The sequence below is a fragment of the Ascaphus truei genome, chromosome 3, assembly GCF_040206685.1.
Source record: "Ascaphus truei isolate aAscTru1 chromosome 3, aAscTru1.hap1, whole genome shotgun sequence".
Lineage (NCBI taxonomy): Eukaryota > Metazoa > Chordata > Amphibia > Anura > Ascaphidae > Ascaphus > Ascaphus truei.
The window spans coordinates 199,127,047-199,149,694 of NC_134485.1; the positions used below are offsets into that span (position 1 = coordinate 199,127,047).

Genomic DNA, 22,648 nt, shown 5'->3' on the forward strand with positions numbered 1-22,648 from the left:
TATTAAAAAGTAGTGGTAGCTGTACTTGGAGAATCCGTCATACAGTGGTAAGGTTACTGCCTTTGAACTGGGTGACCCCAGGTTCCTTGTAATTTTTTTTTTTTTTTTTAAACTTGGCATTTTTATTACATTATGCAAAATTATACAGAAATACAATTTGAATAAAGGGAAAATTATCAGGGGGGATGGGTACAAAATTAAAAAGGGGAGGGGGGATAGGGAGGAGAACAGCCTTTTGGTGAAGCAACAATAACATAGTACACTTCCATATAACCACACTTACTACATTTCGTACAGTGATAAGAAAAAATCTGGGGCAACCTCTTTCTTAGGGTATTTCTAGGTAAACTGCTGTGATATTGAGGGATATAGAATTCCTAAGTTAAGACATTATATAACTTGTAAGCACAAGCCGGGGGTAACAGCCGAAATTATCAGCTGAGTTTGAAAAAGGGGAGGATTTGTAATATTATAGGCTGAGGGAATTTTGGGATACATTTCTGTTTCCTATAAACATTATCCAGGGTAGCCATACCTTCTGCCAGGGTAGCCATACCTTCTGCCAGGGTAGCCATACCTTCTGCCAGGGTAGCCATACCTTCTGCCAGGGTAGCCATACCTTCTGCCAGGGTAGCCATACCTTCTGCCAGGGTAGCCATACCTTCTGCCAGGGTAGCCATACCTTCTGAAATTTATCATATGTATCGTTCAAAAAGCTTGTGAGCTTTCCATTGTGCATATAAACCATACCTTGTTTCTGATTTGCGGGATTGATGGCAGTTTGTCCTGTTTCCAAAGACCTGCCAGGGTACATCTTGCCGCGGTGATAATGTGGGTTATTAGCTTATTCTCCGCCCTGGTGTGGCCCTGGAGGGGTTTGATTAATAAAAACAGCCAAGGATCTAGGGGGATATCCCTGCCCAAAATCTGGCTGATCCAGGATCTCACTTGTGTCCAAAGAGCCTGTACATAGGGACATGACCACCACATATGCAGAAAAGAAGCTACCTCGCCACAAACCTTAGGACATATAGGGGAGTAGTCTGGTACATATTTAGTAATATTTTCTGGTGTATTTTACCAACGTGTCATTACTTTATATGCATTTTCCCGAATGGTTGAACAGATTGAGCTTTTGGCTACTGCTTTGAAAATGTCCTCCCAGTCCTCGTCCTCCAATTCCTCGCCTAGATCAGCTTCCCATTTCTCCATAAATTTAAGTTTTATTTGATCTTCGACCGGTAGGGCAAATTGGCCGTATAGTGTCGATATCAACATCTCTTTTGAGTCGGCTTCCAGACAGAGTCTCTCAAACCGGGAGACAGGGCTAGTGGGTTTAACTTTGGCAAAAAAAGCTTTTAATTGGAGGTAGCGAAAGATTTCTCCTGATGGGATCCCTTTGTTTTGAACCAACTCATCAAAATGCGTCACTTTGAGAGCGTGGCTAATATCCAAATGTCTACAAATGTTTGCTTGCCGCCAAAACCTTAACGATTGTCTGGGTAGTCCCGGGGTAAAATCCCTATTTCCGAAAAAAGGCGTCATTAGGGAGTTCGGGTTTTTAAGCTTATATTTAAACTTAAGTCTATCCCACAGCTTGAGGGAGTGTGTGATCGATGGCAAGATCGGGTGTTCCAAGAGACCTTTTCGGTTAGGTAACCATATAATATTTTCTATTGGAGCAGGGTATACAAGATGTGCCTCCAAGGCGACCCATCTCCTAAGTGACTGATCTGCGTGCCATGCTACCCAGTGACTTGCTTGGGCAGCCCTATAATATGAGAGGAGACAGGGGAGTGCTATTCCTCCTGCCCCGGTGGGACTGGTTAGTTCCTTGTAATTTTGACAAAGTCACTTCATCCCCTTGTGCTACAGGCACTACAAATGTGATGGTAAGCTCTATGGACTAGGGACTTATAGCTATGCACAGGCTGTGTAAACTCTGCAGCACTAAATAAGAAATAATATAAGGGATAGTGAAGCTATCCTTCGTTTCCACAGTAAAACCATTTACACAGTACAATAATGCCCATTCACAGCCCTGACTTACTGCATGCAGCTAGTGTCGTTTGTAAAAAAAATCCCCACTCATGGAAATTTACTAAGCTCCAATAAGGGCTATCAAACTCGATCCTATGTTACCTGCCATTGACTTAAACAGCATTTACTGCTGGATTGAGCTCCAGTACCCCTCATCTGAGCTTAATGAATCCTGGCCATTGTGTCTTAAAATAACCTATTTCCACAGTACTCTTTGCTCGATCGCCTTGTCTTTTTTTATGGGGCGTGTGACAATTCTCCTAATAGAAGTAGATACATCCTAAAGCTACCAGCAGTCATGGTTTATCTGGGGCAGGCACGGAATGCACAGGTTTGTAGATAAGCAGAAATAACTGTAAACAACACAAAAGTCTCGTTAAAACCATTAAAACCAAGCTCTGCTTTAGACTTCCTCAAGTGTTCATTTTTTTTATTCCCCCCCCATGTCAGTTGTTCAACCTTTACGTACATTGACAATTTTTACTGTATTTACATGTATTTTTTGTTTTTGTTTATTCCAGTCCAGCTCAAGGACAGCTTTGAGTCCAACACGTTTTTCTTCCTGGTGTTTGACTTGTGAGTACATTGTCTTGTTTCTGCACTTTGAAAAATGTGTTCAACAATTGGGCAATGCTTTGAAACTAAGATGGGCCACTTCTATTCAGCACCCATGGTATGCTTGGAAGACTGTACACAGAAACATCAAGGCACACCCTCAACAAATCACAAGAAGAAAGTTAGCAGGAAACATATAATAGGCATGTAATAGATAGGGTTACCGTCCAGTACGTGGTGGAAATGCAGACAGCCTTGCACAAAAATAACAAACGTTTCTTCGATCATTGGTTATTTATATGTTTGCAAGATGCAATTTAATTCATTTTATTTTGTTTGCAATTTTGTGTGCTCTGAATTTCTACACTACACTCATGATTAGAAGCATTGAAATATGCGTAACCCGCCCTGGGGAGTTTACATCAGTCTATATATTGACTACTCAGAAGGCTTTAACCTTCTTCAGGGTCTGGCTTCGTGCGGCTGGGCGATGAGGTAGCACATATGGAATTGATGGGCGCCAGGAACTTTGTTGTTTGTACTACAACTCTGTATTTGTGCCCCTTGTTACTAGGGCTGTTCTCATTAATACTCAGTACACAGTTGGATACCTTTTATTTTGCTTGTCTGTACTTTTAATACTCTAGGTCCATCCCCAGGCACCCTCACTTAACACCTTGGAGAGGTGCGGACACTTGACTGGATTCTCCTTTATTGACCTGTCCCCGTTCTGCATAATTTGTTATGCTCTGTCACTACAGGCCCCTTGTCGGGCCCAATCCTGTCTGTGAACTGCCACTTCTAGACAGACTAGGATTGAGGCATGTGTGGATCTGCCTGGAGAGCTGATCCTATGGAACTCGGCCCTTCCTCATGGGGACCTCTGCTTCCTCTTCTGTGAACCGCTGGATTCACCTTGGCCATAACTGACGACCCTATCTGAAGGGGCACTGTCCCTATCTAAAACATAATGTATTCTGCAAATCCACAGATTTAACCAACTGCACAGATGCTGAGCTACAAAGGAATTGTATTTGCTGTCCCTCAATAGTTGTTTATAAAGCAATAGTTCTACACAATTGGAAACAAATGCAACAGTTCAAAATTATGTATGTGCTTAAGAATTTAGTTTTCTTAAACTAGCTCTATGGCATCTTAACGAGACAGGAGACATCAATTAACCCAGTAGTACATTTATCATTTGGTTTCAAACAGAGGGAGTATTTCTCACATAAAATGCACCCCTGTGAGAAGCAGAAACAGCCGAAACCTATTTTTATTAAACGGGAAATAAATGGACACCCTGTCTGTATGTAGCGTGATAAAGAGTATATATGGCACAGTCAAAAGTTGATAATGTGCATTTATAATGGTCACTAAACCACGAATGACTAGAACAGATGAATACATGTTCAGTACATTGATACATCATACATATTGGTCAAAATGGTTAACAATGTTATGTAAACAGTGTATCGAATCAATGTAGTCAGCATTTAGTCTTTATATTGTAACTTCTGTGCTGTAAGTTTGTGGTCTTAAATATTGAGTTGAATAGACTCTAAGTGGGAAGTATTTTTAAACCTACAGAGAAATGTGTTGCAGGCTCTTCTGCCAGGGAAGGGTGTTGTTATTCTAGGCTGCAAACCTCGTAAGGAAATACAAATTATATTATATCTAAACTAGACTAAAATATAATAAATAATCCACCTTTAATTAAAGAAATATGGTACAAAAAGCATTCAGCCCCTTCCAATTAGTAGTCCAGTGCTACTCCTAATCATTTCCAAATCACTATATGGAGTTTCTTGCAAATCCCTAAAAATTGGCGGTGGAACCCCGTTCCTCTGTGTTCTTTCCCCAAAATAGCCCTGGGTTCTTCCAATCTAGAACCATGCATGTAGCAGCACTCGTGCACCCTGTACTCTACAATGTGAATAGCTTATATGTTGTACTCTATAAACATGCTCCATGCACATATTCTGGGGAATAGTTAAATAGTTCATTGGTTTGAAGATGGAGTAGTTAAAATGTGACTACTGTTTGTACTTTGCAGACACGATATTTTGCTTGCATCAAACTGTATATGACCACAAAGGCTTCACACGGGAAGTTGCGATACCTTCTTAAGTTATATATGACCACTAGTAGGCATGAGATTTTGTTTTGTTTGATGAATCTGGTGTGATTTTGCCCCAGCTTTGAAGATCTGGAAAATAGGCCCAATATTTTTTTTTATTATTATTACTTATGAGAAAGAGAGACAGTTAAGTATTTAACTATATCATTTATCATATTGGATGTAACATTATGGCTTTTTGTCTTTTGTTACAGTATATACATGAGGTCACAATCCTAGTAGCGCTTCTTTCGACACAAATACATATGGTGTGGTGAGTTTGGTTCTGACCTTGCAGGGGCTGTGTGTGTCCCTTTGGAAGCAGGTCAGATCATGCCAGAAATAAGATAGCAGATTAACACCCAAGGAGTGGAACTTGGTAGAATTAATTCCTCAGGCTGTGTGTACGTAAAGTATAATTGTAAAGAGCTTTGGAGTCAAATAGCATGTACATCAATACAATATGTCATTATAGATTTATGTACATGTTCTGAGCTTTGTACACCACAAACTATTACTCTTCACATGACCAAAATGCTGCATTAAGAGAGTAAAAGTAGGGGGGGGGGGGGAGTTGAACATAGCAGAAGAAAAATACCTACCATGATAGCTCACCTATTTCCAGGTCCAAACAGTGTAATATCCCTTCCTATTATATAATGAATTGGCATGGTGACTGAGAGCAAAAGTAGTTTGCAGCTACATCAGCAGATAGTCAGGCAGCCTACTCGGCAATCACAGACTGACCCCACAATGGCTGGGAGTTCTCAAAGTGCCATGCAGATTATCGCTCCCAAACTGGCGGTAACTGCCATTCAATTCAACATTGGTTCCTGGTAGATCGCCATTGCATCTCAGCTTGATGACTCTAGGCCAGGGGTTGGAAACTCCAGTCCAAGGGCCCCCCGAACAAGTCAGGTGTTCAGGATATCCCTGCTTCAGCACCGGTGGTACAGTGTTTGACGAGCCACTGATTGAGCCACCTGGGCTGTAGTGAAATCCTGAAAACCCGACCTGTTGGTGGCCCTTGAGCACTGGAGTTACCCACCCCTGCTCTGTGCCAATGTATTTATGGGTGATTTTAGACTATTAGGGACAGGCTCCGTTAGTTAAACTCCGGTTTTACATTTTTGTTAGAAAAATAGGCAATCCCAGTTAGTGAGCAGAAAATATGTATAAACAACTGATGGAAGGTTAGCCTATTCAGTTCTTACAATGTTTCATCTCAGTACAGTGTGAAGCTATCTGTCACGTTCACTCATCAACCACGTGGACGTATGTCTGAGTCATTCTTCCTCTAATTATAGAGGTAAATAAGAATTTGAATCAGTTAGTGTTAGGACCTGCAATATTTGGTCATGTCTTGATGTGGCTTGCAGGCTTAAAATGCTTTGGCCAAAGGGTTTAACTAAATGACCCTTTGCAAGAGATATATAAGTATTTCACTGTGTATTTTTGTCATATTGGATATAGCTTTGGGCTTCTTTGTTTTTTTATTGTATACATTTTGACATGCCCAGTAGCACTCCAATTGACACTTATATACATATATATATTATGTGGTAATTTTGGGGGTTTCTTAGCGCTCACTGGGTATCTGGGTGTTTATTAACTTTGTCCAGCTGGTCTCAGCTGTTTTGGAGGTTAGTGGCCCCTCCCTCCCAGGGTTTAAGCTCGCCTTTCCCCACTTTCCAAGTAAGCAGGTCTTTTTCATGCAGCTGGTTGGGACAGATCCAATGCAATCATTCTTCCTCTAATTATAGAGGTAAATAAGAATTTGAATCAGTGTTGGGACCTGCAATATTTGGTCATGCCTTGATGTGGCTAGCAGGTTTAAAATGCTTTAGCCAATAGGTTTAACTAAATGACCATTTTTCAAGAGATATATAGGTCTATTTCACTGTGTATTTTTGTCATATTGGATGTACTTTTGGGCTTCTTTGTTTTTTTGTTGTATTAATGGGATTAGCAATAAACTGTCTGCTAAGCTGTATTATTCACCATCCTGCTGGGCACTAAAATGGGCATGGACACCCCCAGGTCCCTGGTCCCTTAGACTATACACATGTAACTAAAACCCTTAACATAACAGGATGGTAAAATAGTTCAGTTGTAGCTCACAGACAGTACTATATTTAATTTTCACAGATTACATTTTATATAAGAAAAGTTACAGTGCTTTAAATACAAAGAATACAAAATGATATACAGTACAAGTAAGGTCAGACAGTTTAAAATAAGAGAGAATTAATCAGAAAGCTATACTTTACCAAATGATGCTGTTACGAAACTGGCATCTCAAATACAATGTTCCAGGGGGGTATGGGAAGAAGATGTGACCCTCTCACATAGAGTGTATCCTACAAGATGAGTCTAAAATGTAATTATCAAACCTGAAACTTTATACCCAATTTCTCTTATGATCTGTGCCAACACCGCTCACAGGCCTGTAGGGATCTGTCCTGACAGCCGTCTGTCACTGTCCCTTAGCGATGCAACAATTGTATGACCTTTATGATGTCTGGGAGAGGGGAATTATTTGATTTCAATTGAAATCAAAGAGTATAAAAGACTCAATAGCTCTCTCCCAGTAATTACCACAATCATGGTACCAGCGTCATCAAATTTAGGGGAACCACCCGGCTGTACATATATTAAATGTAATAAGCCACTTTGTAACCTTCAGGGTGAAATGCACTATCCACTATTTGTCATAGTGGTGTTCGAGTAGCTGAAGAAATGCCATGTCTAGACCTGAAACGTTGTGTTTTTGATGTATTGCCTTGTTCTTTGAAAACTAAAAAGGCATTTGAATTTCACTACAAGATGTTGCATTTACAATGAATATTTTTGTGGGAAACCTATGATGCTGTAATCGTGAGTGTTTATGGCTGTGCTGTATTTTCTTTTGCTATCTAGTAGTTTATAAGCAATGACAACCGATTCTGGTCATGTTCTGCATACTAAAGGCTGGAGCACACACCGGCGTTTGTCACCGACCCCTGGCGGCCAATGGTAGTGTTCATTGTTGAAACTACCATTGGCTGTGCAGCACGGCGGCGGCGCTTCTGCTGTAGCGGGAGTCTTTCAAATCTGTGATTCCAGGCTGCAGCAGCGTGACGTCAGTTTCAGCAGCCAATCAATGTGCAGGCGTTTTCATTGATTGGCTGCTGAAATTGGGACGGGGGACGGGACTACAGCAAATGATTAAAGCAATAACAGAAACACTAGAAAAATCACTGATTGCAATGTCTCTCAAAAAGGGTCAAGGTTTAACTTTCTGAGACTTTGTATGTTGAGTTTTTTTCACCGGTGTGAGCAAGGGCAACGGTGAACTGATAACATGGAAATGAGATGTGTACATGAGGGAGGAGACATAATGCTCAGAGCTGCAATAATACAATAAAGATCTCTAATAGCGGTGTCACCACTTGCTCACACCCGTGGTCCCCGCTGCTCACACCCCCGGTCCCTGCTGCTCACACCCCCGGTCCCTGCTGCTCACACCCCCGATCCCCGCTGCTCACACCCCCAGGCTTCCTGCTCCCTCAGGGTAGGAGGCTGAGTGCGTCACGTGGGGGCGTGGTGTGTCGGAACATTCCATCTGCTGGGGATGATCACACATTGCCCAGCAGACGGAGGCCCGCGCACGCGCACTCAGCCACGCAGTGTTGCAAAGTCACACATGTCCTTCAGCCCTTAGAAGTAACACTTCCTGTTAGCCTGTTGATAGAGGTAGCAATGTCTTTTTGATAACCTTTGAGGAAAATGGCATCTCTCACAATAACACTTTTGGAGTACCTGGAACAAGTCACCCCTCCCTTGTCACTTAAGTGTAAACAGGGAAAATTAGTTACAGAACTCTTGTTTTGAGAAAACAAAGTATCTCTTTAATTGTTTGATTACCCAGGCCTGCAATATAAGCAATGCAAAAACCTTCATGTTTTCTTACACAGACCCCATTGCAAGGCAGAAATGAAAGAACATGCTTAGCAAAAAGGCTAACCCCTTATGTATAGCGCGCACAAAATGGAACCTTATCAATTCTATATTGGGACAGTGTCTTTTTCATTTGGAGCCACGTTGTAAGTATCATGGGAGGTAGAGTGGCTTTATTCATGCAAGTTGTTGCTGAAAGGTCATACGGAGAAGTATACAAAGAGGTCAAATCTTTATACTCTATAAATAAAACAATCTTTATACTCTTAAGACAGCTAATGAAGAGGTTAAATTATTCGATTCTCAGAATAGCTCCTTGACTCTTGGTTGCCAGGAGATTCTAGCTAGACTGTTTTCTGAGATTGTGATGGTTGATATAACCGTACTCTACAGTATGATAGCCATTATCTATCACTTACGGCTATTTAATGACTAAAGCCCATAACATTGCCAATCTACATCGATGTCATCAACAGATGTTAGGCCTTGTTCACCGACCAAAGAAATGCAGACTATTGTGCATTTGAATGTTAGAAAACATGCACTGGAGGGAAATCTCATGACGATATGGAGTCATACCACATCTCATAAGGGACACTTGAGACCATCTGGGCTTTTTGCAACAACCAACCAGTTTCTAATCCCGACCTGGATAAACTTCTTCATGTGATCAGAAGTCAGGTGGCAAACCTAGAAATTCCTTCCATTGCATTTCTCTTCCGAAATATATACCAAATCTCAAAGACTTAGCTTAGGCACATCAGCAGTGCAATGAATAATCTTTGACCAAGGGCTTATGGATGGGATTTTACATGGGCTCTGGAAAATGTGTGTAGATGCTCAATGCCAAATTGTCATGCTTAATTTGCCCTGTGGAGTTCTTAGTATTGTTAGGTACCTGTCTGTTTGAAGCAGCTTACATTCAGATGTTTATATACGTAGCAGCTGCGCACACAACCCTCTCACAGGCAGCTTCTGCAAGCTTATGTTTCCCTGTAACCTTTCTTTGGCCAGCTAAATGTATCTGTGCCGGTTATTTTTACATTCTGCTTAGTCTGCTTTCTAGGGTGCAATTTAGTGCTCATTAATAACTTGACATTTTAGGAGAGTCTAAACCACCAATACTCCTTAGCAAGGTATGACCGGTCCCAATACATAGTTGCTTCACCTAGGAAATCTGTGCAAAATGTCCATGAATCCAGGATTCCGAGTTATAAGAAAACATCTGTTTTTGCTCGGGGGGAGTTTCAGATAAATTGAGAACAAAATATATTAAAGAACAAAACAATCCCCTGAGTATATAGGGCATTGCTGGTGAAATTGTGAGGAAGGGAGGTAAACCATAAGCAGATAGAATGCTGGGTCACCAGTATGTAAATAATAGAATGTGCAGAACGGCATGTGAGCAGTCACTATTTGTTCTGCACAATAACACCAAACCATACCCTGTAAGAAGCTTGACCTGTGAAAGGCATACAGACATTTCAGCTGACAGGCAACTTTGACAAAACACAAGGCAGTGTTTGTCTCTCTCTCACTGTAACCTGTAAAGTGCTAGAACTGTCTCTTTGCAGACAGAAATTAAAATTGGTAAAAAAACATATAGCATCACAAACACATAACAGAAATGCACATATATTGCGATTACATTTTATATTCTCTTGCTTATTGTTGATGCTATACAGATAATAACTTTAATAAAAAGTATTTTTCTACCCTGGGTCACAGACTGTATATGAAATCAAACATCAAGGTTTTTGGGGCAGGGATACTTTGTGTATAACAAAAGACAGGAAGCCCCAGTGCGACATCCAACATGACAAATCATATAGTTAAATACTTATCTGTCTTTCTTCATATAGGTGAGGGTCATTTAGTTACATTATTTGGCCAAAGCATTTTAAGCTGGTAAACCTCGCCATGGTATCCCCTCTTTTGCAAGTCCCAACATTATCTCTGCACACGCTCTTTTTACCTCTCTGATGGAGGAAGAAGTCTTAATAGACGGATCATTCACAAGACTTGCTACTGTATATAAAAATGTGCTGGGTGAGCATAAAACCAGGGAGGAGGAGGCACAAACCTCCAAACAATTGTTTACCAATTGAAATTTACAATCACACAGAACCCCTGCGGAACCTAAACTCACCACAACGTATATAATTGTGTCAAAAGGAGCGCTACTAGGATTGTGACCTCATGTATATAACAAAAGACAAAAAGCCCCAGTGCTACATCTAATATGACACATTCAATAGGGAAATACTTATCTGTCTCTCTTCTCATACGTAAGAGTCATTTAGTTACAGTCGTTGGCCAAAGCGTGATACACAGATTGTTTGGTGTCATTTACTTTTTGTATACAGAGAACGTAAATACTGTAAATGGTTCTGCATAATAATATTCCGCTTCTCTTTCTGTCGCAGGATGAAGAGAGGGGAGCTGTTTGACTATCTCACAGAGCAAGTCACCTTAAGTGAGAAGGAAACAAGGTAAGAGGTCAATTCCCCTAGCCAGTGTGGTGGAAAGTGGGGTGGATGAAATGGTAACCTCGTGTAGTAACTCACTGCTACACCGTTGAATGGATAGTGACCTGTGCATCAACTCACGGCACGATGAATAGTGGGATAAGTGGGATAACAAGGGTAGGGAGCAGAGATGGTATCACACTGGAGGATACTACTGTTAGCACTGACCTGTAAACCAGACCATGTTTATTGCATTACTCGTTTGAGATGTGCATTAGCAGACTTTTGCTGTGTTTATGGTGTGGATGCAGTAATGCTGTGGTAATTTTAAGCTTTAGCAAAATGATATATATATAAAAAAAAAAAAGCTTGTGCACTCTACAGTTATTACTAAAAGCCAGGAAATCTAGAATTAAATAGGTACTCACTACTGGAGAGCCGCCTGTCATCAACGCATGAAGTAAATAGTAGGGCACTGACAAATTACTTAACCAAAATGTTTGTTGCACTATGACGATCTGTCATTTCAACAGTCTTCCTTTTTTAAGGTAATTGTTTAAGATAAATTCCAGTACAAACATCATCATTTATTTTTTAAGTAAATGCAGACCTCCACTTGAGGGGGCATCGCCATACTTTACAGTCAGTTTGGCAACAACAACTACAATTATTTAGTTACAGAGTTAGTTTCTGTACACAAGACAGACAAGAAAAGCCAGAGTTATAATAACAAATGGTTGCATTAAATGAACAAAGGTTATACATTCAATTTACAGATATTTCATGTACCGTGAGAGATATGATAATGGGCATAAGTAACATTTACAGAGAGGATACCATTTGTGTTAGAAGAGGTAGCATAGACCTTCAATGTGTTAGAAGAGGCCCTACCTCAAGAACCATCTATAGGCAGGGTAAGTAGGCAATGGGTACAGGGGGAGAGAGTGCTGGTGAGTTTCAGAAGTAATAGAGTACTGTAGCTGTAACATTACCAAACAGCAGTTAATGGCAGAAAACGGTGGACACACTTTGGCTGCCATTCGGTTCCTGCCAAAGGCTGTATGCATTTGGGACAATGCAGGGACTGGGCTAGGCTTGGAAATTCCTTTGTTCAGACATAAACACTGCGGGAGGGGCGGGGGTGTTGACGAAACACATAGCATAGAAGCATATATAGATATAGATCTAATACAAACGTTCCCCTCCACCCCCTTGAAGTTCCTGTGTCTCTGCGGATCTCGCAGCAGTTGACAGTTACCTTGTTGATGGAAGGGAAATGTAATTTTAGAGATTGTCTAATTTCCAGGTAAATGTATGAAACTAACTCTGGTCACACTATCTAGACTGCACCCAAGGATCTTGCTAACCCTTGAAAGTAAACGTCTGAGATGCTTCAACACGAGTGTTAGGTATAGAACATTGGCCAGCTCTCGGTTAGAGCTACAGAGAGTAAGGAATATGTATTCAGGCTCTGGTGCATGGATCTCTGGGCGTCCCCAATCACCCAGTCCACAAATAAAATGTCGTTGTACTCCAGTACTCAAAAAAAGTAAATGCACTAAATAAAGGGAATTGAAAACATGTATTTTGCTAAATAATAGGCAAAAAAAACTGTCACAGCAAAGTAATCACAGCAAAAGATAATACAACATGTATATCACACTTATCCACATGGCTGAGCATACCCAATATGATCCAAATAATATAATGCAGTCTCTGGGGACCAAGTGTCCAAGCCTCAGTAAAGTATGCTGAAGAGTAGGTACTGTATATCATGGAAGTAATCACATCTCAGGCCATCAATCCGCCACTTTTCAAGCTTCACCACAAGGCCAGTGTGACATTGACTGGGCTACACGAAGACACTGTATGTAGGAGCTCTACAGTTGACATCATTACCAAATTGAAACCCACTGCATGAAGGTTGTCACAACAGGGCTACGTTGAAAACTGGAGACCAGGTAACTGAAACGTTGGTGCAAATATCCCCAACCTCTCTTTAACCTCCTTCTGTACTGAATGTGTTGGCTGCATTTAAGTTGAAAATAAATGTCCAAACACACAGACCCTGCAAGCACAGAACGCAAACCCACCACACCATATATATTTGTGTCAAAAAGGAGTTCTACTGGGATTGCAACCTCATGTATACAACAAAAGACAAAGCCCCAGTGCTACATCTAATATGACAAATTATAATTAGATTGTAAGCTCTTCGGAGCTGGGACTCCTTTTTCTAAATGTTACTTTTATGTCTGAAGCACTTCTTACCATTATGTATTATTTGTTATTTATATGATTATGTCACGTGTATTACTGCTGTGAAGATCTATGTATATTAATGGCGCTATATAAATATAGTTAAATACTTACGCTTTTCTTTTTATAAGTGAGGATCATTTAGTTACATTATTTGGCCAAAGCATTTTAAGCTTGCAAACCTCACCAAGGTATCCCCTTTTTTGCAAGTCCTAACACTGCTGTACCTGCATAAGCTCTCCTACCCTCTCTAATGGGGGAGAACTGTCTTAAAAACAGGTCTTGTCATGCACCTGTGAATGACCAGTCATTTAGATGTGGGATGAGTGAGCTTAAAAACCAGGGAGGAGGGGTCGCAAACCTCCAAATTGTTTAATAATTGAAATCTACAAACCTCCCTCCATTATAGAGGTTATGAGAGTTTTATGCAGGTATAGCTGTGTCAGGCCTTACAAAATAGGAGATACCCTGGCGAGGTATTTGTTTTTGATTATTAAGATTGGCTAACACGGTACAGATATCATATATATATATATATATATAGTGTTCGACAATCCTATACATTTACACGCCCGGGGCGAGTGGATTTAACCTCCGGGCGAGTAAATATTGGCCCAAGCAGCACACGTGTTTGTTTTTTTACATTTTCCCTGTTCGCGCTGAAATTTTCCCGGCTCGCGCTGCCTGAAAATAAAAAAACTCCCCCTACCTGACAGCTGATTGGTGCGCGCTCCCAGGCTGTGTGGGCGCGCGGCCAGGCTCTATATGAGCCCGCCCCCAACGAGCGGCCATTCTTTCTGGCCGGAGATATGTTGCAGAGTAAGTACTCTAATCCTCTGGCCCCTCTGCTCCGTCCCTGCAAGCCAAGGTGTTTCCCCGCTTCCCCCCCCCATACTCGCGCCGTGGGGCGGGTGATGGTAGTGGGGGTGTCCCCCCCCCCTTCTCTCCCTGGTCCCGCGCTACTTCCCGCTTCCCCAGATACTTGCGCCGCGGGTGATGGTAGTGGGGGTGTACCCCCCTTCTCTCCCCGGTCCCGCGCCACTTCCTGCTTCCCCCGATACTCGCGCCGTGGGTGAAGGTAGTGGGGGTGTACCCCCCTTCTCTCCCCGGTCCCGCGCCACTTCCCGCTTCCCCCGATACTCGCGCCGGTGGTGATGGTAGTGGGGGTGTCCTCCCCCCCTTCTCTCCCCGATCCCCGCGCGGGGCTGGAGATGGTAGCGGGGGTGTTCCTCCCTTACCTCCTTGGTCTCCGCTCCGAGCAGGCCGGGAGATGGTCGCGGGGGGGGGGGCAGTGAGTGGTGGTGGTGGTGCTCGGTCGCGCTGCCTTTCCTCTTCTTCCCCCTGTCGAGTGTGTGTATATGGGAGTGTGTGTATATGGGAGTGTGTGTATATGGGAGAGTGTGTGTATATGGGAGAGTGTGTGTGTGTGTATGGGAGAGTGTGTTTGTGTGTGTATGGGAGAGTGTGTGTGCATGGGAGAGTGTGTGTGCATGGGAGAGTGTGTGTGCGTGGGAGAGTGTGTGTGTGTGTGCATGGGAGAGTGTTTGTGTGTGCATGGGAGAGAGTGTGTGCATGGGAGAGAGTGTGTGTATGGGAGTGTGTGTGTAGGATACCAGAAGTGTCACATCACCCCACCCCCCCAATCACCCCAGTCACCCCACCCAATCAAGATCCCAGGCGGGATTGCTGCTTTAGATATTGTGAAGCGGGGACGTCCAGACACTGGTTAAGGTGTTCAGGAAACTAGTCATTCACACCTGGCTTTTATTTCTAGATCGATATTGACACACACACACACACACACACACACACACACACACACACACACACACACACACACACACACACACACACACACACACACACACACACACACACACACACACACACACACGTAACATGGACTAATTGTAGTATAATGTAATACAATAAATATATTTATGTCAAAAACGAATGTTGTTCTGACTAGGAATTTATTAAATGTATTTTATTTATATATTTTATTTTAAAGCGGGGTTGGGGGCGGGACTAGGGTTGGGGGCGGGACTAGGGGCAGGGTTGGGGGTGGGACTAGGTGGCGAGTAGATTTTTTGGTTGGGCAAGTAGATTTTTGGGTGATTTGTCGAACACTGTATATATAGATATATATATCTATATATATATATATATCTATATATATATATAGATATATATATATATTTTTTTTTTATATATATATTATTGTTTACTCAGCTGCTTTAGGTATTTTAATGTATTTATAAATGCAAGGGGGCGCAAACATTTTCCCAGCACCCTGTTTCCGATGGTCACCTCACCCCCGCCCCCCCCCCCCCCCCCACCACCCACTTACCTCGGCTCCGGCGTCATGACGTCACATTGCCATAGCAATGTGACATCACATGACCTTGTTGCTATGGCGATGCGTGTGGAGCCAAGGTAATTAAAGGTTTAAAGAGGCCCTGCAGCTCCCCCGGCACTTAATTTAAGTGCCTTCGGGAAGCGCGCGGGGCCTCTGTAAACTGCGCCCCCCCCCCCCCTTAGGCAGTCTCGCGCCCCCCAGTTTGCTCACCGCTGGATAAGTGTATTCCCTGCATGATGGATGAGGTACATTTTCATTTTAATGATGGATGAGGTACACAGTGCAGTTTAATGACCAGGGCTAGCACCATAGACTCAGCCAGGTCTAGATAAGCCATTAAACTCTGCCTTCTCCTCTGGGTGCTAGGAAGATAATGCGCGCGTTGCTGGAAGTCGTCTCCTGCCTCCATTCCCAGAACATTGTTCACAGAGACCTGAAACCAGAGAACATTCTCCTGGATGACAACATGAACATCAAACTGACCGACTTTGGCTTCTCTTGTCAAATCCGTGAGGGGGAAAAGCTGAAAGGTATGCCGGGCCAGGTCTTCAAACTCTTTCATAAACATGAGAACAGATTGATAGCATCTGTCCCGGTGGGGCTTTACAGAGCAAAATAATGTGGAAAGTGACATACAGTCCCAGAGGTATTATATCTCAGCTATAGCAAAAGAGTAAAGAGTGGTTAACGCAGGGTCGTAGTGCATAAGGCCCGTAATATAGTGGGCGCGCGCGCGGAAGTTATAATTGTCTGTGGTAAGCCAGCCATTGTATGGTAGGGCCGCACGCGCGCACGGCAGTGAGCGTGGAGCCCGGCGGTCGGTGGGAAGACTCAGAAAAGTATGGATTCGCGCCGCTACCGCCCAGTGTCTGCAATGTATGTATGTGTGGATATGTGTGGATGTATGTGTGTATGTATTTTTTTGTGTGCACAATATTAATAAATAATTTATTCTCACAGCATGTCTTTTTTTTTATTTTTAATATATACACACTGACGGGAGCTTTGTGACAAGCTATTAATAATACACACCAAATATATATAACTGGGTTGAACTGGTACGAGACTTAGATATGATAAAATAGAATTTATTCCTTGATAAAGGTGAACACACAAGATATACAAATAACAGGCAAAATATGGACACTTACTTAAAATGGAATGATGAAACAGTCCCATCTGGACTGGCAGTTCATACAGCAATCTTCATAATCATCAAGACACGAAAGACATGAAAGACAATAGCCATAGGCTGAGCCTGGTTCTTATACAATTATTTCCCATTGAACACAACCTAAACCCAACCCCTCTCATAAATCAGCGGTGAAGTTGACAGTTTTCCTCAGAGTAAAACTCCTCCCACCCAAGGACGTTTACAAACTGCTTTTCCTATCTAAATAACTTCATAACTTCAGTTCAGTATACTTACTGGCACGCGAGACATATTAATACATTTCGACACGCATGACGCTCCCAATGAGACTAAATATTACCGTGTAATACTAAAATTAAGAGAGATATTAATATCTGTCTCTTTGAACTGGCTAAACATCAGGTGTTTGTATTCCTTATGTGCGAATCAGTCCCAGGAATACACATATGTAACTCTTAGCATGTTCAGCCGAGGACATCTCATAATATTCTTATATTTAATATGGTCACTCATTCTGATATCTCCTAGCGTAACCGCACCCCTGCCCCCCATCAATACATCCTTTGAAGCAGGGACCCCTGGGTAGTGGACATTTATCACCTGGTGTTAGATTTCACACCCAATGCCCCAGACCTCCTTTCCTAGCTGTCTCCCAGCAATATATGTTAACATACACCAAACCCCCTCTGTACCTTTTCACACCCAAACTTCAATCAAGCCTTTTGAAGCTCAGATATTTCTGAAAAGATACACCACATTTGTATTTTCTTAAACTGTAGCTCATTAACCCCTTAAGCCCCAGTGTGTGCGTGGTGCAGACACTAGGATAACACAATACAGTTACACAGGGGAATAAGCATTTGGATATTGAAGCGAGGTAAAAACACATTACTGGACCTCAGTCCAGTTAACCCCTTGCTTCCCAGGTGAGGGTAGAGGGTGGCCAATTGGGGTGTAACCCCTTTAATCCCGGGCCAAATCCTCCCCATCGTCACACAAACACACACACACAGCTTCCCCAGTGACACACAAACACAGTGAGACACACACACACAGTGACACACACACAGTACCTTCAAAGCCTGTCACTCACAGCAGCACGGACCGTACACACAAATAGCGTGCGTCACATGCACGAGCGTTTGCACAGGCACGCGCGCCCACTATATTACGGGCCTAACCCATACTGTTAGTGAATCCTGGTGCTAGCACCATATACTCAGCAGGGTCTAAAGTCATTTAAAACGTTCCCCTCTTTTAGAAATATGTGGTACTCCAGGCTACCTGGCCCCTGAAATCTTGCAGTGCTCCATGGATGAATACCACCCAGGATATGGTAAAGAAGTGGATATGTAAGTCATACCATTCATTTATTTATTTTTGTACTCCTTCTGTTAAAGAGGACCTGAAGTCTTCGATCAGGTATATCCATAACCACACGCACACTACAAAGTAATGTAGCCCTGAAACAGTCTGGTCTTTCCTTTATGTAATGTGACTGTCACACACTCGCCACTTGTTGTATTATTAGCAAATCATAATATTAATGCAACGTATTAGTCATTAGCCATGTTGGCACTTGACAACGAAAGAGTTAAAGAGAAATGCAGATTAATTGAAAGCTTCGATGTCTTTAATCGTGGGATGTTCTTCTTAATATAACGGTACAAGCTTTGGGAGGCCTCCTAATTTTCTTATACAGGTGCACTATCAATAATTGGGTGGTATTATAACATTATTATAACAAAACAATCAGGCACCAGTCTGTTTTCCTTTTGTATTTCCTGCTAGTATTAAAATATGCTGCAATGTGTTTCAGGATCCTCTAGCTGTTAGCTTGTCACTGGTACAACAAACAGCAAATCTAAAAGCTGCATGGTGACTATTTGCCCACTGCAGGTGGAGTTCTGGAGTTATAATGTACACCCTCCTGGCTGGCTCCCCACCGTTCTGGCACAGGAAGCAGATGCTGATGTTACGGATGATTATGAATGGAGACTACCAGTTTGGCTCTCCAGAGTGGGACGATCGATCAGACACAGTGAAAGATCTGGTACGGTTCAACCTCCAGCTGTGATAACTTGGGTAGCAATTGGCTGCAGAAACCCTATCCCACCCCTTTTACATTGCCCTGAGATTTGGGCATGATATGTGAATTGATGCATGTAGCAGAAGGATATGGGTCTGCAGTCACAGAGCGTTATCTCCACATCTCAAGGAAGACACTGAAATATTTTCTTCCATTTCCCAGATCGCCAGACTTTTAGTGGTGAACCCGGACAGACGTCTCACAGCAGAGGAGGCCCTAGCTCATCCTTTTTTCCAGCAATACGTAGTGGAGGAAGTGCGCCATTTCAGCCCTTACAGGAAATTTAAGGCAAGTAATTATAAAAAAAAAGTAAAGTCCAGAAAAATGGGAATGGTGCTCAGCAAGTAAGAGCCTTCTCCACAGTAATTGTAATGAAGCAGCTGCCACTGGGACAGCATACTGTACAATGGGGTTAAATAGGCACCTCAAGTACAAACTCAGTATTGAGGTATATTTTCAGCCTAGTGAGACAAGCATCAGTACTCACAAGTGTGGCTATTGTACTATGAAATGGTACTCTTTAAGGCAATATGAAGGACTATGTGGTAAATATGTACATCCAAGTGCCAGCAACTTTAAACCTCCTTGGTGCGTGCCTGTCGTCCTCTTATGATCCCCTTATTTTGCCTGGATTAGTGCTCCTTTTTCACACCGTGATATTTCTGAAGTAATTATAAAACACTGGCCATGAGCCTAGGTGCAGCAATGGAGACATCACAGCAATGCATGCATACATTTGACACAGTGCAGTACAATGTGAAGAGAAATACTCCAAACGGATGGTAATCCTTTTGTTCACTCACAAAGTGCTGGGCCAGCGAGGTGACTCCTGCTGTTGGCTACAATATCCCTGTGTAATCCCAGACAAAATCTTTGGCAGGCAAAAGCATATAGAATTCAGCCCTGCAATAGAAACAATATACGCAGTCTCGGCAGATAAAGACCACGTGGACCTGCAAGCCTGCCCATGTGTTAAAAGCACATGTGATCCTTGTTTTTTGTCCCCCATTATTCATAGTAACCTTGGGATCTACACCAAGCAGTTCTCACTCCCTTTACCATACTAGCCTCCAATACCTCTCTTGGCAGGCTGAACCCACTGATCCATTTTCAGTGATTAAGTACTACTCCACGTTACACCTAAACCTACAATCCTCTAGCTTCTGATTTAGCGCTCCTCTTTCTCTGCCAAAGACACGTCTCAGGAGAATGAAAGGGCTAAGATATCATCTCTTCACAGGTGGTCTGTCTGACAGTGCTGGCGTCGGTCCGAATCTACCACTACTACCGCCGAGTGAAGCCGGTGACCACTGAGATCATTGCTAGGGATCCCTATGCCATTAAGCCCATCCGGAAGCTGATTGATGCCTGTGCATTCAGGATCTATGGACACTGGGTGAAGAAGGGTGAACAGCAGAACAGAGCGGCACTATTTGAGAACACTGCGAAAGCCATGCTGCTGTCCCTGGCAGCAGAGACCGAGATGTCTTAAACTGATGGATGTTAACAGTCAGGCGATCTCCAGCCCTCAAACAACGGCAACATGAATACAGAAGTGTGTGTATGTAAATATATTTATGCTATAGAAGTTGACAAAATGCATGTGGTAATGCTTCAGGCCTACTCTTCATAGAGCCGCAGGGGCTCTTGGTACACGACATTAGGAGAACCCTCCAATACAGACGATTATTTTATATTAAAGTTTTACCACCGCACAGATTTCCCAGAGAGGAACAACTGGCTGCCACTTCCTGCCAGCAAGTTAATCAGTAACAGCAATGTCAGGGGAACACACACCCAATGTATGTGTTCCAAGCACCAGCGCTGTCTGATATGTCAGCTTTACTGACATATGAGCAAAAACTTGTGCAGAACTTGGCAAACCTGAGAAATGTTGAACATACGCAGCTGGCAAAGAAGTTCCAAAACGGAAACTTCGGCAAAACCTGCCAACCACAAAACATCTTTACTTGTCACTAACTTTCATTTTTCAAGAAATAGTGGCGAGTATGAACAAAAAAGACATTGAAATGCACACAGTTTTTGACCCTTCAATCAAACGTTTCACCAAGTCACCCTAAAAATAAATAGATTTGTACGATTGCCTCTCAGTCCAGGAAGTTGCAGAAACCCCCACTGGGTTTAAAGTAGGCCGAAAAATAGTTTTAGCCATCTCTAGAGTCAGGGTTTATTCCAGGGTATAACTACTTAAGTGTTTTAAAAAAATAACCTGCAGGATTGATAATTTAATATAAAATCACAGAATTTTTTTAAATTCTCTGGATTATATTGCCTACAGTTAGGATATACAGAGATATTATATATATATATATATATATATATATATATATATATATATATATATATGTAGAGGTATCAGTACCGTGTTAGCCGAGCTTCAATAATCAAAAAATAAATAGATGATACCGTTCTGTGGCTAACGAAATGCTTTTATTTGTGCGAGCTTTCGAGATACACTGATCTCTTCTTCCGGCGAAGGTAACATCGCTAGAAGAAGAGATCAGTGTATCTCGAAAGCTCGCACAAATAAAAGCATTTCGTTAGCCACAGAACGGTATCATCTATTTATTTTTTGATTATATATATATATATATATATATATATATATATATATATATATATAATTACACACACACGTTTGTATTTTAACCCCTCACTTTTCTTACATAAGATTTGCTGCTAAACAAACATGATCATTTATTTGCCTTTCAATTCCAAATTAATTTACACAATATTTAGAAGTATCCATGTAGCCAGTTTTAACATGGCATTCTTGCAAAACATTTCTCGTGTTTCTGTCTGTGGCAGAATAATTATTTCCCTGCTGCCGAAAAGTATAAAATATTTTAGCACAGTTGTCTTGTTTTATTTATTTTTATTACACAAATAAAAAAAGGATTGATTGCTCATTAGAGACTGTGCTTTTAGCTTCTGCAGGGTGGTCTTGGTAGTGGTTCCATCGTTGCCGTCATACTGAGCCCCGCACTTACAGAGGCCTCGCACTGTTCCCCAAAACATCTAAACTGATTGCCTGGGGAGAGCGCGGGGCCTTTTACTTTCTCTCCAGCATCTTCTGATTGCCATGATGCGTCGCCATGACAACACAGCGTCAAATGATGCCGAAAAGTCAAATGGCAACGCATTGCCATGACACTGTGACGCCGCAGAGATGAGGAGCAGGAGGAGATTCCCAGAGACAAGGTAAGAGGTCCCGCACTCTCCCCCAGCACCGAACCCTGCCAAGTTACAAGCCGGCCCTGAGCTTCAGGCAGTAGTGCTTTTATGGCCTTATTTTATGTAGTTTATTCTTGATCTCTCTAGTTTTTTTGGACTAAAACATCCCGAACGGCCACATTGGACTACTGTATTTACATTTACCTTTTGAGTATTTTATAAAGCCCTCTTGCTGCAAAATGTACATTTCCTTCCGAAGTTAATTTCCCAAAAACTACAGGTGCTGAATATTTAATGTTAAGTATACAATGGAATGCAGCGAACTGTTGAAATGAAATCTAGCCCCATTGCAGGTCCAAAACTAATAGCTGATGAGGGCCTAACAGTGTTTTTAAACCGGTGTTCCAGGGAATCCCTAAAGGATTCCCTGCAATCTTCAGGTCAATTCAAAATTGTACCAATACAGAAGAAC

The 22,648-nt window shown here is 42.2% G+C and overlaps 1 protein-coding gene across 1 annotated transcript in view; it reads left to right on the forward strand.

Moving 5' to 3' along the window:
* The window catches only part of PHKG1 (phosphorylase kinase catalytic subunit gamma 1), a 57,032-nt gene extending 35,628 nt beyond the window's left edge, over positions 1-21,404 (forward strand). Inside the window, exons 4-10 of the mRNA XM_075589940.1 lie at positions 2,562-2,616; positions 11,080-11,145; positions 16,106-16,269; positions 18,154-18,244; positions 18,792-18,945; positions 19,144-19,269; positions 20,222-21,404. Of these exons, the coding sequence (XP_075446055.1) occupies positions 2,562-2,616; positions 11,080-11,145; positions 16,106-16,269; positions 18,154-18,244; positions 18,792-18,945; positions 19,144-19,269; positions 20,222-20,473 (908 nt within the window). The 3' untranslated portion in view covers positions 20,474-21,404. The remainder of the gene's footprint in view (positions 1-2,561; positions 2,617-11,079; positions 11,146-16,105; positions 16,270-18,153; positions 18,245-18,791; positions 18,946-19,143; positions 19,270-20,221) is intronic.
* Positions 21,405-22,648: the final 1,244 nt, after the last annotated feature.